Below are 14121 nucleotides of genomic sequence, written 5' to 3' on the forward strand. Positions count from 1 at the left end.
AGAGTTGTCTCCGTGAGCATAATTTATTTGGCAGGGACATGCATTGTTATATGCATGGACCAGAGTTCGAATCCCGGAGAATTCTAGCCACTAGGCTACCTGACAAAAAAAAAAAAAAACAAGAAGGGGTTTTGAAAACGGTAGTCATGTAGGGTGTGTTTGGTTGTGAGAAGAAGTTGAGAAGTCATGTAAGTATGATATTTCTCTCCAATTTCTCTGTTAGCAACCTCTCTCCCCTATTTCACTACAACCAAACACAGTGGTAAGCTCCGAAAACATCATCAAAGAGGAGATTATTGAGCTCACTATGATTATGAGGGGTCTTCAAAACAACAAAATCCCAAGAATATGTGGTAAGGCTGAAATTAGCAAGCCAATCAGCACTTCTATTGCCTTCTCGTCAAAGTATGATGAATCTCAACGTGCCAACTATTGTCCAACAAATTTTTAATGTGGCAATGCTTGGAAAACAGGGTTGGAAGTTTCAAACTGATACCACTAGTCTTGTGACTCGTCTGTTCAAGGCGCGTTATTTTTCTAATAGCAGTTTCCAGGGTTCTTGACTCGTTGCTAACCCTAGTTATGTGTGGTGAAGTATCTTTAGAGCTAAAATGGTGGTGAAACAAGGTGCTATATGGCAATTTTCTTCTAGCTCTAATATACTTTACTTGACGCACCATGGCTTAAAGACGAGCTTTCACTAACAACTGACAGCCCTATGTATGTGCCTCTGGCTCATGTCACGGTTCAGGATAGCATTGAACCAACACCTAAGGTGTGGAAAGCTTCTTTAATATACACTCTATTTGATCAAAATATTGCCCAACTTATTTTGAATACCCCTCTCCAACCTCTTGTAAGAGAAGATAGATTAATTTAGAAGGCCGAAAAGAGTGGTAATTATTTTGTCTGTATTGCATATAGAATTTGTGTGAATGAAATTGCAGATAATTGAACTTGATTGAGTGCGCATCCATTGTTGAAGCTTGTTAGAGATCGAACAAGGGACAGTGGATACTAGTTTGTTGGAACTAATTTGTTATTTTGGAAGAAGGAAGGAGAGAATTGTACTTGATTGAAATGATCAAAATTTTATTGATTTCAATGTTATGAGATACAACATGAAAATTACTCTATAAAGCAGATATAACAAGAAACTAACTCAACAGTTGTTACTTGCATGGCACGTAACAGTTAGAAAAACTAACTAATTACTAGTTTAACTAACTCAATCTAACCAACATTGAATTACACTATAACAGTCGAATTTACAATATTATTTACATAATATATCACCATTCTTGATGATGATGATGATAAATAATAAGAAATTCGCATGAGATCCTGAAATGTATGAAAAAGGTAAAAGAGACGATTGGAGATGACATGAAAAAAAACAAGAATATTTTAAGCGGTTGCAAATGGTAATTAAGAAGGCAAAATAATGAGATCGCCGTTGAGTTTCCTTCTTGCTTACTCTTCTTCTTCTTCACTTCTCATTCTAGGTTGTTTCTTCTTCCCTTTCCAATTTATTTATTTTGCAATTTCTTCATTCCCAATAATATATGAGATTATTAACATGGAATGCTTTTTATTGTGGATGTCTTGCATATTTATCTACAGGGTTTTGTGATAAAGGCTCAAAGCAGTGCTTTTATGATTCTTTTCATTGTCTTTAATTGTGGCTGTGCTATTATCTTCGTTATCATATTTACTTTTTAAGAAGAAAAGGGAAGACCAATATGCTCGTCTCTTGAAATTGTTTCAAGAGCTTGAATTTTTTTTTTTAAGGCATGTGTATTCAACACATTTTGAAAGTCTCACGTGAATGTCACTTTTATTAGGTATTCACCTAATAAAAGTGTGATTGTTGAAAAGAGAGCAAGAGTAAATGTTTCTAACACTATTTGTTTTAATACAATTCTAAATTAATACTAGTAATTGAATTTGCAAAACGTTTTGTCAAGTTGCACCAGTTAACAGAATTTAAGGCAATCAATATACACTACTGGATTCTCACCCGTGAGAATTTAACTGAAGGCAGTCCAGTGCTGATCTACACCTTTAATTTTTTTTAAACAACCTGAAGTGCCTCTAATAAAAAAAATAATGAATGGCCCAGATTTCAGCATCTATATCAAACAAAATCTTCTGTTTTTAAGAGCACAGTGTAAGCATTATCAATAACCTAACTAGAACAGTGATTATTTGACACTAATTCTTTGGCGGCACACGTTCTTTAATATAAGTTACATCAAAGAAATAAAAATGTGGAGCAGTTCAAGGCAACATTTTTTAACGTAAAAAAATATATGCACTAAATGATCCATCGCAATATTGCAGGCATTTGAATCTAGCATAAACAATAAAAATATCGCAAGAACATCACTTTAAAAGATTGCCTTCATCGCTGTTTTTTCTTTTCTTTTAAAATTCCACAATCAAAATCCGGTACATAAAACTACCACAATGGTTACTTGCAAACTCAAATTAATGAAATGAATGACAATCATTAAACAATGTCAACATTATTGATGTCACAATACAATCAAAGCCACTGATACATCTGTTTTATTTAGCTTGAGAGTCAATTCCATGCATATTTAGATATACACATGTAAGAAATTTAATAATTTGACAATGCAATTTTTATAAAAAAAAATAAAAATAAAAAAGTATCAATCTAGAAATATGCTACTAGGTAGCACCCGCAACTTAGTTAAGACTGTACTATAACTTAGCAATACGACAGTCAATATTCTAGCGGTTAATACAGCAAAGAATAGACATCAAAACGAAATAGAGAAATTAAGCGGATAAACCATCGACCAGCCCTGCAAGCAGGTTGAGAAGATTCAGACCCTAAGGAGGTGTTTCTGGTGAATAAAGTCATCAGAAAGGCCACCATAATTTCTAAATCAGATGGTCATAATCTAGCTTGGGAAAAATGTAAGATTGACTGTTAACATACTGGGGTCATCTTCCTGTCTTGGCACGTTTCATTCCATTACTATTGAAAGGTGACATACTTGGACTCATACTAGGGCTCATGCTTGGACTTTCCTCCCTCAGAGTACCATTGATCATAGCTAACTCCCTCAATTGCTGCTTCTTGTAGTGATCAAGTGATTCATCCTGGCAGGTTACCAAGCATTAGAAAGACTAGCCCTAAAAAAGGGAGATGTGCAGTTAATTAAAGCAATCAGATGTGAAAATAATCTATACCACAGGCTTCAAAAGATTTTCTAGTACTGCCACAGCATGGTCCAAGCGGGAATTGATTATATCCTCAGGAAACTCTGCCTCCACCAACAAGTGCAATGGCTCTTTAAGGTGCTCATACCCAGGTTTATCTTTAAGCTTCTCTTCCTATAATAATGAAAATATAGGAAAGGTGAAACACATCAGGAAAAATGAGGCGGTGTGAAGCTCCATTCGTATGAGAAATAAAAAAGCAGCAGGATGGGGAATCAAATGCAAAATACCAAGTTGAAAGATGTGATAACTTGAAGAATTGCCTAAATTTATTTAGTCAATATTAAGAAAAATAGTGTGCTTTATGTCCGTCGTATCACTTTGTGCAAGTCAATGACAACAAATTTACAGATAATAATGTTTAAAAAAATCAAGTTACTGAAATTAGCACTATATAATTCTTCAAATTGAAGGAGAAACCTAAATGCAGCAATTGCAAGGTAAAAGGTGCTAACAATAAATCCACCACGGAACTGAAGGACACTACAATGGTAAGAGCTTTATGGAATCAAGCTCCCCGTTTTATAGCTCTTTAGAGTGCATACATAAATACAAATTTTACCTTAATCGAATCCTTCACAGAGCCACAGCCTCTGATGTAAACCCTACATTCTGTCATGGCTTCCACTCTTTTCAACGAGTTCCCGCGAGGTCCCAGAATTCGACCAACAAAATTATACTGCTGTGATATGATTAAAAAAAAAAACATATTACATTGAGAAGATAAACAGACATGATTCGGAGTGAAAAAACACGGTTCGGACTTACATTTGGATATTTGTCGACAGGGACGTCAAGCCTGATAACTCTCTTCACTATAGGAGTCGTCGGAATTCCTTGTGGCCCATGCCAACCCACTGGAGATGCTTGAAAGGATCCCATTCTTTGGATATTCCCATTGTCCTGCATAGGGAACATTGGTATTGTATAAAACTCCCCTTCTATAAACATAAGTTGTGATCAAAACTCAAACTCTCTTGCCACCAATTTTCCTCACAACACAATAGAGTTTTTTTTATCACGCCTGGTATATTGCCCATGTGTGAGCATTTAGTCTATCAATGCATATGCTAAGACACTCACAATTTCAATGCCCCCAAAGAGCCCAAGTCTAGCAACAACTAGCTACAAGAACAGTAAGACTGCCTAAAATAAAGCCACAACGGGTTTGGCCCTTTCGTGATCTTGCTATTACAGGATCTTTATAGCACTAGGTTTCCGTAGGATTACAGAGCTATTTAAGAAGCATATTGACTTGTTTTAAGGAAGTTAAGATATATAGCATTTTCCTCTTAAGACTTGTTCAGAACTTAAGATCAAGAAGGCAGGTCTAAAACCTAAGATCAATTTTGAAAAATGGTAATTGAAGTGCTGAGTTCCTAGTTCTTCTAAGGACAACGCAGCATACTTCTAGTATCCTGGATGTTTTTCGTGATGAAATGTCCAACAAAAACAAGTTACACTTGTGTATTCTGATGCTTCTCATACAGGTCCTTAGAAGACCTGCATCCCTGCTTCATATACGGGCCATTTTTAATGCTTGAGTGAATAATAATTAAGAGTGTGCAATGCATTACCTCTCTATGGGGCCAGTCGAAATCCATAGGCCTGGTAATAGGATGTTGAGGTAAGGGGGGCCTGAAAGGAGTGGTAGAAGAGTCAGGGTGGTCATGTTCCATAATAAAGCCGCTGCCAGCGGATGAGATACGTCTGATTTCCTGAGTTAAGAGTCGGGTAGATTGTGGGAGAACTTGCAAAAAGGGTCCCAACTTTTGTCTCTCAGCCAAGAGTTCGGCCAAATATCTAAAAATGATTGATTGAATGATTAATAATAATAATAATAATAATAATAAAATGATGGGAAAGTAAGGAGAGGTGAAAAAGCAAAGCACCTTTCGCGATCGGAGAACCTGATAGGAGAAGGAGGGAGTCCATGTCCATGACCATGTGGGGGATGAGGAGGAGGAGGAGCAGAAGCAGGAGCATGAGGAGGGAATTGGAAATAACTTCCATTATTATTCCCAGATTGGGGGATCCACTCTCCCATCTTCTATCCTTCTTCTTCTTCTTCTGCAATCAATCAATCAATCAATCTTCAAAAACACAAAACCCTAGTTAAGTGCTAAGTAGGACCCACGCACACACCATTCATTCATTCATTCAGAATTTCAGATGCTACTACTCACTTTTAGTTACTTACAACCTATTATTATTTATTAAACAAGCAAGGATCGAATTCGAAGAAAGGTATAGAAATTGAAAATGAGAAATGACAATAACAACAACAACGATGATAAGAGATAGAAACAAATATAACGATAAAAGGTTGATTTAGTTTACTTACAGAGAAGAGAAGTGAATGAGTGAAGGTGAGCCACGACACCACAGTCAATCACCACGCCACACTGCCAAACTCCACACGCAGCGAAGCCAAGAGAAACCCAACTGCTGCCGTCTCTCCCATTTTATATTTTTTTTTTTTTTTATTTTTTTATTTAATTTAATTATAATTAGGAAAATGTTAACAAGTATCTTAAGAGCATTGTTTAAGCATCTAAAAGTAGCAATTTTTGCATTGAAAATTGTACGGTTATAACTTCAATAAGTGTTTGACTTATATTTTCAAGGTATAATTTCTTTTTATGAGTTCCTTAAACAATGCATTTAGGGCACTTGTTAACAAGACCCTTCACACTTTCACTGCATTCTAAGGCTCGCCAAATGATCGTGGCTCAACTAAATCCGGTTTAATCAAATCGGGTGAATAAAGTTGGTTGGGTTGGCTAGCTTGGGCCCATTACTCTGATTGAAGTGGATACACATGAGTCGATTCGGTTCATGATTATTAGGCCAAATATTAACAATTCATAACTCCTAGGCTGTTCGCGGTCAATCACTTGGTTTCAGGAGGTACAATCCGATTAACCTGGATATAACATAACAACAGAGTTCAATTTTCTCATGAGTTCTTGAAGAAAGCTTCCTCTAAAAGTCACATCTTAACACATAAAAACACTTTTTTTTTTTTATTTCAACCGTCGATTTGTATTCATTTATGCTCGCTTACACTGATTTTACTAACAGTTAAATGCTAATTTTTCATGTCGTGATATTTATGTTTTTTTGTCGATAAGTAGTCCATATTAATGTTATTTATCATTGAGTTGTCTCACAAATTTGGTTGAATGTTTGTAACACTTTGGTTGGATGTGGTGTCAAATTTTGAGTGTGTTTTAGGGTTGATTACTCAGTTAAATTTGAGTGTTGAGTGTGTTTGAGTAGTTGAATGTGTAAAGTAAAGGTTTTGTATTATGCAGATATGTGTTTTAGGACGTATCAGATCCTAAATTCAAATGTAATGGTTGATACGATAATTTGACTCCATTTCCCTCAAAGTGGTCGCTCACATGTTTATTACACTTTGTTCATCAAACAACTCTTTTGTGTTTGACATTTGTATATGTATTGAAGATGAATTAACTTGTTTACTAAGATCAAACCTTTCGATTTGAACATTTGCTTGAGGTGAGTGTTGGATAGTGTTATAACCTTCTTGATAAGAAATGATCGAGATTGATCGATCAAACTTAAAAGTCTATTAAAATAAATATAATGTAAGATGTACTCCCTCCGATCACATTTACAAGAGAAAAACAATTTTTTAAGTACATTAAATAAGTAATGAAAAATGTTAGATGGAAAAAAGTGTGTAACTTGTTTTTTAGGGAAGAAAAAAAAAGATTTGGATATGTGTCCCGATACGAGATCAAAAAGAAAAAGATTGGTATTTTCGGGTAAAAAAAAAAAGAGGAAAGGAAGCGCAAAACGAATTATTGTAATTTAATTTAATAGAGGAAACGAATTACACTGGCACGCACGAAATAGAAATAGAAATAGAAACAGAAACGGCCAGCAGTCTTGTTGTTGTGTCGTGGTTATGGCAAGTTGGGTGAGATTAGGGCACACAGTTTCAATTTAATTAATTAATTAATTTATGAATTGATTGATATCATCCTCTTCCTCAAACAAAATTGAGAAGCAGCGGAGATGTGATAGAATCCGATAATTGAATTGAATTGAATTGAATTTTGTGATGTCGGATCGTACGAAGGTGGTGATTCGGCACTTGCCTCCAACAATTACACAAGACTCTCTTTTGCCTTTAATCGACTCTTCCTTCGCTGGTCGTTACAATTGGTTCTCTTTTCATCCTCCTAAAATCACAAGGTACGCTACTTTTACTTATTCTATTCCTTGTTCCTCAATTCAATTTTCTTAACTTTCTTTCTTTCTTTCATTCAGCCACAACCATACATCTAGAGCTTACATTGACTTCAATACCCCTGATGACGTTATAGATTTTGCTCACTTCTTCAATGGTCATTTATTCCTCAATCAAAAAGGAACACATTTCAAAGTCACTGTTGAATATGCTCCTTCACAGCGTGTTCCAAACCACTCTTCTAAGAAGCCAGAAGACGCTCGCGATGGTACCATATTTAAAGATCCCGACTATCTCCAATTTCTTCAACAAATTGCAAAGCCTGTCGAGAATCTCCCTAGTGCTGAAATACAGTTGGACAAAAGGGAAGCCGTACGGAAAGATATTCCTATAGTCACACCACTTATGGACTTTGTCCGCCACAAAAGAGCTACCAAGAATGGACCTCGGGTAATTTTTCTTATCATCAGAGTTGGTTCATGCATGCACTCCTTCTTAGCAAGTCATCCTTTCCTTGCTTACTTCATATCTGTGCAGCAGCAGCAGCATAGATCATTGTCTAATGGAAAAGTCACCAGAAGATCTCTCACAACATCAAATGGAAGCTCTACTTCTGCCCCATCTAGACGTGGTTACACAAAGAATAGACTTTCCACCACAATGGTATTATTATGCAATTATGCTTGTAGCTTTTAATATATTTCCTTCACGAGTTTACAAAGAAATAATAAGACTTTTTATTGCTAGAATGAATAATTTTATTTATTGGGTGTACAAGGTTTCTTCCTGAAGATAATATCATGATCCTTTGATTATACTCGATATCTCTAGTGTTAAGAAAATCGTAGATTTTATTTTAGGAAAATGCTAACAAGTTTCCCTGCGGCATTTGTTATGGAACCAAATATGTTAAAACTATCTTCGGACTTGTGTAATCAACCTCTTAAAAGTGTAAAAAAATACTCTTTTCAATACAAAATTTCCTTTTTTGTTTCCTTAACATGGGCACTAGTTAGCATGACAATTTATTTTATTACTCACATGAGAATTGAAAGTAGCCATAGGTTCAAATGTTAGTTAAAACTGGCTTATTCTTTTGTTTCAATTTTGCATTTTGCTCTACTTACAATGCTAGACTTCAGAATCTTCCAAGCAAATTTTTCATAGCAAAGGAAAGTTAGATAGACATAGTTCATTACTAATAAAATGTTTCTGTCTCAACTTTTAGAATAATGGAAACAACATGAGTATTTGATACTTCTCTGGTCGCAATTGCTTGCACATATCCATATGAAGCAACAACACTTGGTTCTTACTCTTTTGTGTTTTAACATGTCAAACTTTTGCTTTTCTGGTGAACAGTATGTTGCAAGGGACCCAGGGAAAAGTTCAACTGTACAAGACAAATCAACTTATATTTTGGTTCCTAGGCAAGGTGATCAAAATCCTTCAAATAAATCTTCAAATACAGCTTCTTCAGATGGAAACCAAACTTTTGATGAGAATGGTGAGGTTGATATTTTGTTCAACTTTTCATGTGAAACTTTTTCTCTGTTCTCTCTCTGGGTTTTATTTTTTGGTTTGTAGTCAACATTTAATTAAATGTAACTTCCGATATTAATATCTCTCACCTTTTGGTGCCCCCTTCCTTTAACGTTGTTTAGAAGTGGCTCTCATTCTCTAAAGATTCTGATATGTTAGTATTCAATTATTGAAGTAACTGCTTGTTTTTGTATTAGAGAGAGAGTGGGGGTAGCACCTATGGTAGAAAAGTTTGTAGAAAATAGGATTTAGAGGTCAATGAGTTGGATCCAAATTTGGTGTATGATAGAACACTATGGCGTCATTTGATCCATGTAGCCGACCCCACTTAGTGGGATAAGGCTTGGTTGTTGTTGTTGTTGTATGGGAATTTTCTTACCACCTTCTCCATCATTTCAGGAATTGCTGGAAGTAATGATTCTGGGAAGAAGAAGTTACTGCTTCTTAAAGGGAATGAAAGAGAAACAATTACTGTAAGCTTCTGATTGGTATCTTCATAATTCTGCTCTGTTTATGTGTGGCATATGTTGGAAAAGGATTGACATAAGTTGCTGAATACTCCCTTTCCTGTTGAAGGTCAACATGTGCCAATAGACAGCCTGACCTAGGTTGAATGTAAAGTTGTTGATTGTTCTTATTCTGATTGCAAGCAACTTGAATTTATTCATTTAGGCAAACTCTTTTTTAATAAACAGGCAAATTTCAGCCAATCTTGAAATTCTTGTATTAATACGTGTAATTGCTGATAAACTAAGGTTGTAATTTCATCTTACTCCTGTTAAGAATGTTAACCAGAGACCAAAGGCTAAATATGTTTCTGGCGGAGTCTCGCATACACATCAATGAGCTTTACAAACCACTAGTAAAAATGTGAATTGAAGATATAATGATACAATAGATTTCATAGGTCAAATAATACTTCTTACCAAAGTGACTGTCAGGATTTGTTTCCTATAATCTAATGCTCTGTTGCTGCTTGATATCTGACATATGATGAATCAGTAATGCATTATAGATTCTGGTATGGATGTGTTTTAGTTCATTGCTAGTCCTTGTTGGATTCATATGTCAGGCTCACATTTTTACTGCCGCTCTTTTACTAGTCTATTTTGCTTTTGTTTGTTTCTTATTATGCAGGTATCTGACTCAGATAGCATGTCACAACATCATACATCTTCAACTAAAACAATTCTCAGTTCTACAGCTCTTAAACAGAATCAGCGGCATGAAGGTAGGGGAAGGATTATCAAAAGCATACTCACAAATAAGGATTTTCGACAAAGTCAGTCTTCCAGGGCCCATTCTGAGCGGCAGATCCAAACATCTAATCTAGAAAGAGAAAAACAATCCACTCGCCCTGTACATGTGCAATTGATTTTGAAGGGTACTGATGGTGCGCCAGAGAATAGGATTACTGTGCATGGTTTACACGTTTCTAGTGAGAGACAGGAGAGGCGTTTTAGACATAAAGATCGACCTGACCGTGGTGTTTGGACAAGTCGTTCCAATGGAGGTGGTGAATCTCTGTCATCCTCAGCTTCTTCACAAGTAGATCCTTTGGAAGGTACACGCTTTACTTTTTCACTTTGCAATTGTGGGTTAATCCTCTTTGCTTATGTAAAGGGGGAAAGATTGAAAATCACTTTTGCAAAGAGGATTAACCCACAATTGCAAAGTGACACACCAAGTGTTGTTAAGTTTGTTACAGCCTTCTTACAGTTACATGTTCTTCACCAGTTAAAATTTTTATTGTATTGTATGCAAAACAGGAGGTCATACTGAGTTGAAACATGACACACCAAGTGCAAGAAGTGGGGAGGTAAAATCTCTTGGAAGTTTCCGTGCCAGTCATTCATCAGAAAATGGTTGGTTTTTGGCTTTGAAAGCATAATCTAAATATTTTTATGCTTACTTTCAGGTGAATATATGTTTTAATTTCACTGCTCATGATTATTTAGGTTTCAGTAAGCATTTTGGTCGTCGTGGACCAATATATGGGGTGAAGGATGTTGATGGCTATTCGATTTTGAGTGAGGGGAAGCATCCTAGAAAATCTAGTACCTCTGCTTATGGTTCCAATGAGGTACCTAAATTTGATTTCTGCATTGTAACACTGCGTATTCTTTTCTGTTCCAATAAATGATCAAATCTCTTTAAATTGCAGAAACAAGTTTGGGTCCAAAAAGCAAGTTCTGGGACCTAGAGTATTTAGATTGGTGAGACACATTCCTTTCATCAAGTCTTTAGTTTCATAGCTTAGAATGGTGCTTGTTGACGAGCCAATCTTAAAACTTAGATGATTGATTCTCTATGACGTTTTCAAATTTCTTAGTGCAGCATCATCATTCTAGGATATAATTATGACCATATGACTCTTGATCCAGCTATCATTGTTTTTTTGTGTATCTTACTGTCAACCAGTTTTCTCTATACTATAATGTTATTATTAGTTCTTTTGAAATTTTTTTAACCGTAAAATGCGATTTCACTTGCTTTTAATGAGGATATGGATGATGTTCTTTTGGCATGACTTTCTTTAATATATAGTCTAGTGACGTAGCTGCATATGATGTGGTGTATTCTATTTCTTTGTTCTTGTGCACGATGGCCCTTTACTTTGATGCCTTTCCGTAGAAGTTGTAACAGTATTTCAATAATTGCTTTATGTTTACAAAGTCAATATGAAAAATCTCTGTTTCATTCACATGCTCATTTAAATTTTAGCTTAATTTATTTTTCTTGTATTTACTGGTGCCAAAGTTGATGATTTTCCCATGCAGTGCTAAGCTTGCTGACATACAGTTTTGGAGCATGCATACATTTGCTAGCGGCCGGATTCTGTCTCTTTTTGGTTGACAGATTCTTATAACTGAAGGAGTTAGTGTGGTTAAAAGTTAAAACAATTCTTTTACAATACACGGGAGGAAAGTACTGTTATGCTTTTGATTTGGCTTAAAATATATGGACATAACTTCATTGAAGATGGCTGAGTTAGAAAGAGAATTGAAAGCAGTGGAATCACATTGCGCGGTGTCTCATTTTCAAGTTACCTGTTTGAAGAATTATGCATAGATCATAGTCTGACAAGTTGTCTGGCTTTATATCTCAAGTAGTTTTAGTGTAAATATTGCTTCAATATATACAATCCCTTATTAGCTAAGGGTATTGGTATCCTTAGTTTCTATTTATACAGTCATATTTTAGCTGTTTGCCAAATACAAGTCAACGAACACTTCATCGATGATGTAGCAGGCTTGTGTCTTCGGTTTTTTGTTGACAGCGAGGTTTCTTGTAGAGCTGAAATGCCTTAGATGGCGATATGGTGTGTTATTATTGTGTGGATTTCAATTTTCTATAAAATATCAATGTACAGTATGGTGTTGCATATCTGAGAATGTTGTTTGTTTATTGATTATGTTATCCACTGTGTCTGTGTGAAAGGCCAATCCTTCAAATTTATAATCAAAGTTAACTTTTGTACCATTTGTTCAATATGGCCTGCTGCTCTAATAGATGGAACATTTTAAACCATGATTTTTTATACAATTTTTTTATTTTTAGAAGATCCTTTGAGCTGCTGGTTGGGGGGCATCTGCCTAAGATTATGAAGTGAATTGGATTTGGGAAACTATAATACTTGCCCACTTTCTTGCTTTAGTTGGTGCTTTATAAATGCACATATAGAATTTATGAAATTAATTAGACATTTATACACTAAAGCTATAGTGATGGTCACCTTCTGTTTAATACGCATTCCACACTACTTTCTCGGCCTCAATGGATCTACTCGTTGAGCATTTTTAACTACGAAGCCAAGGTAGTATCATTATCCTCCATTTATGTAAATCTCTACTATGTTACATCCCTTTTAAGAACCATTTTTTTACTCTGTTCATGATATCTCTCTCCAAAAGGTTCCCATTATTAATCGGTATTTCATACGTTTTCCAATTATTTATTTGTTCTCTTTTGCAATAACGATATTATTTTTTTATTCTAAAACACCCAAGAACAATGTCTTTAAAATCTCACTTTAAGTACCAGTTTCTAACAACTTTTTTGTGAAAAAGTAAAACATTTTTTAAAGTTTTATATTTGTTTGCTACAGTTTACAAATAAAATGAGAATTTTTAAAAAAATCTAAAGGAGCTTCGAAAGAGAAATTAGCTTTGAAAAAAAAAAATTAATCAGAAAAAATCAAACACAAAATAGCTTAATTTTTTTTTAAAAAAAAAAAAAAAACCTCTTAAAATTAAGCTCTAAATTATTCATTTTTTTTTTCTTCATAATCTATAAACAAACAAGTAAATCCAAAAATGCAGGAGCACCCAATGGATACGTTCGATTTTATTTATTTTTTAACAAAGGAAAAACTTCTAGAATATTAAGAATCATTTAGAGTTGTTTAGTAAAGCAGCACTGCCTTGTGCATAATTTTTCAAATAGAACTGAAGTTTTTTTTTTTTTGTGGTGATCAGGATTCGAACCTCAAACCTTGCATATATTATGTATTGTCCATACCAACTGAGTAAAAAAATAAATAAATAAATGTTATAATCTTGTGGTTCAAATTTGAGAACATTTTTAATGTGTAATTTCAGGTTCGATCCCACATCACCACACTTCATCGTATATTTATTTGAGTATGTGTTGAATAAATAGCAAAATGAAAAGAAAAAAAAGTTGTAAATATTCATTTTTCTCAATCCTCCCTGGATTTATACAAGTTTATTACTGATAAATCACACACTCACATATAATGCGGAGAAGGTTTTCGATTTTGCAAGTTCATTCGTATGTCATTACCTACCTTTCTTATACGGATATATGCAAAATCTCTAGCCTGCAGTATATACATATACAGATATGCAAAAACCACACAACAAACTAACACGAAGTTCCTCTCAAGAAAAATTAACTAGAAGTTAAATGTATGCCAAGCCTGCACAAATAACCATCTTTTTAACTTGACTTTAATGATCGAAACAAAAAATTTGTATTGTGTCAAAAAACCACACCAACCGAACCAATCCAAAGAGCATTGGTTTAGTTCACATGCATTTTTAAAAGTTAACATAACCAAACCAAACCGCATGTTTTTT

General features: G+C 34.8%; 2 protein-coding genes across 4 annotated transcripts; one reads left to right on the top strand and one right to left on the bottom strand.

The window, feature by feature from the left end:
* Positions 1 to 2512: 2512 nt before the first annotated feature.
* Positions 2513 to 5731, bottom strand: LOC11430327 (KH domain-containing protein At1g09660/At1g09670). 2 transcript variants are annotated; one of them, XM_013606923.3, is made up of 7 exons: positions 5600 to 5731; positions 5148 to 5325; positions 4833 to 5058; positions 4024 to 4158; positions 3818 to 3934; positions 3226 to 3369; positions 2513 to 3135 (listed from the first exon to the last, which is right to left on the bottom strand). In XM_013606923.3, exons 2-7 carry the CDS (start codon positions 5300 to 5302, stop codon positions 2977 to 2979), a joined length of 936 nt encoding a protein of 311 aa, XP_013462377.1. In that variant the 5' UTR covers positions 5303 to 5325; positions 5600 to 5731; the 3' UTR covers positions 2513 to 2976. The 2 variants fall into 2 exon arrangements, with proteins under 2 accessions (XP_013462377.1, XP_024632585.1); XM_024776817.2 differs by having other exon boundaries at positions 3818 to 3937.
* Positions 5732 to 7115: 1384 nt separating this feature from the next.
* Positions 7116 to 12439, top strand: LOC11430328 (regulator of nonsense transcripts UPF3). Of its 2 annotated transcripts, none has more exons than XM_024776310.2 (10): positions 7116 to 7482; positions 7558 to 7927; positions 8018 to 8140; positions 8840 to 8984; positions 9419 to 9492; positions 10157 to 10583; positions 10789 to 10884; positions 10978 to 11102; positions 11184 to 11235; positions 11800 to 12439. In XM_024776310.2, exons 1-9 carry the CDS (start codon positions 7349 to 7351, stop codon positions 11220 to 11222), a joined length of 1533 nt encoding a protein of 510 aa, XP_024632078.1. In that variant the 5' UTR covers positions 7116 to 7348; the 3' UTR covers positions 11223 to 11235; positions 11800 to 12439. The 2 variants fall into 2 exon arrangements, with proteins under 2 accessions (XP_024632078.1, XP_024632077.1); XM_024776309.2 differs by having other exon boundaries at positions 7117 to 7482; positions 8015 to 8140.
* Positions 12440 to 14121: the final 1682 nt, after the last annotated feature.

Source organism: Medicago truncatula, chromosome 2 (genome assembly GCF_003473485.1).
Source record: "Medicago truncatula cultivar Jemalong A17 chromosome 2, MtrunA17r5.0-ANR, whole genome shotgun sequence".
NCBI lineage: Eukaryota > Viridiplantae > Streptophyta > Magnoliopsida > Fabales > Fabaceae > Medicago > Medicago truncatula.

What these genes read in the sequence shown, in the direction of transcription:
- LOC11430327 (XM_024776817.2), bottom strand. Translation starts at nt 5,302, where the DNA reads ATGGGAGAGTGGATCCCCCAATCTGGGAATAATAATGGAAGTTATTTC. An exon ending in TCGACTGGCCCCATAGAGAG is followed by an intron (nt 4,159 to 4,832) that starts GTAATGCATTGC and finishes TTCCCTATGCAG; the next exon opens with GACAATGGGAATATCCAAAG. An exon ending in AAAATCTTTTGAAGCCTGTG is followed by an intron (nt 3,136 to 3,225) that starts GTATAGATTATT and finishes GTAACCTGCCAG; the next exon opens with GATGAATCACTTGATCACTA.
- LOC11430328 (XM_024776309.2), top strand. Translation starts at nt 7,349, where the DNA reads ATGTCGGATCGTACGAAGGTGGTGATTCGGCACTTGCCTCCAACAATT. An exon ending in CATCCTCCTAAAATCACAAG is followed by an intron (nt 7,483 to 7,557) that starts GTACGCTACTTT and finishes TCTTTCATTCAG; the next exon opens with CCACAACCATACATCTAGAG. An exon ending in ATGAAAGAGAAACAATTACT is followed by an intron (nt 9,493 to 10,156) that starts GTAAGCTTCTGA and finishes CTTATTATGCAG; the next exon opens with GTATCTGACTCAGATAGCAT.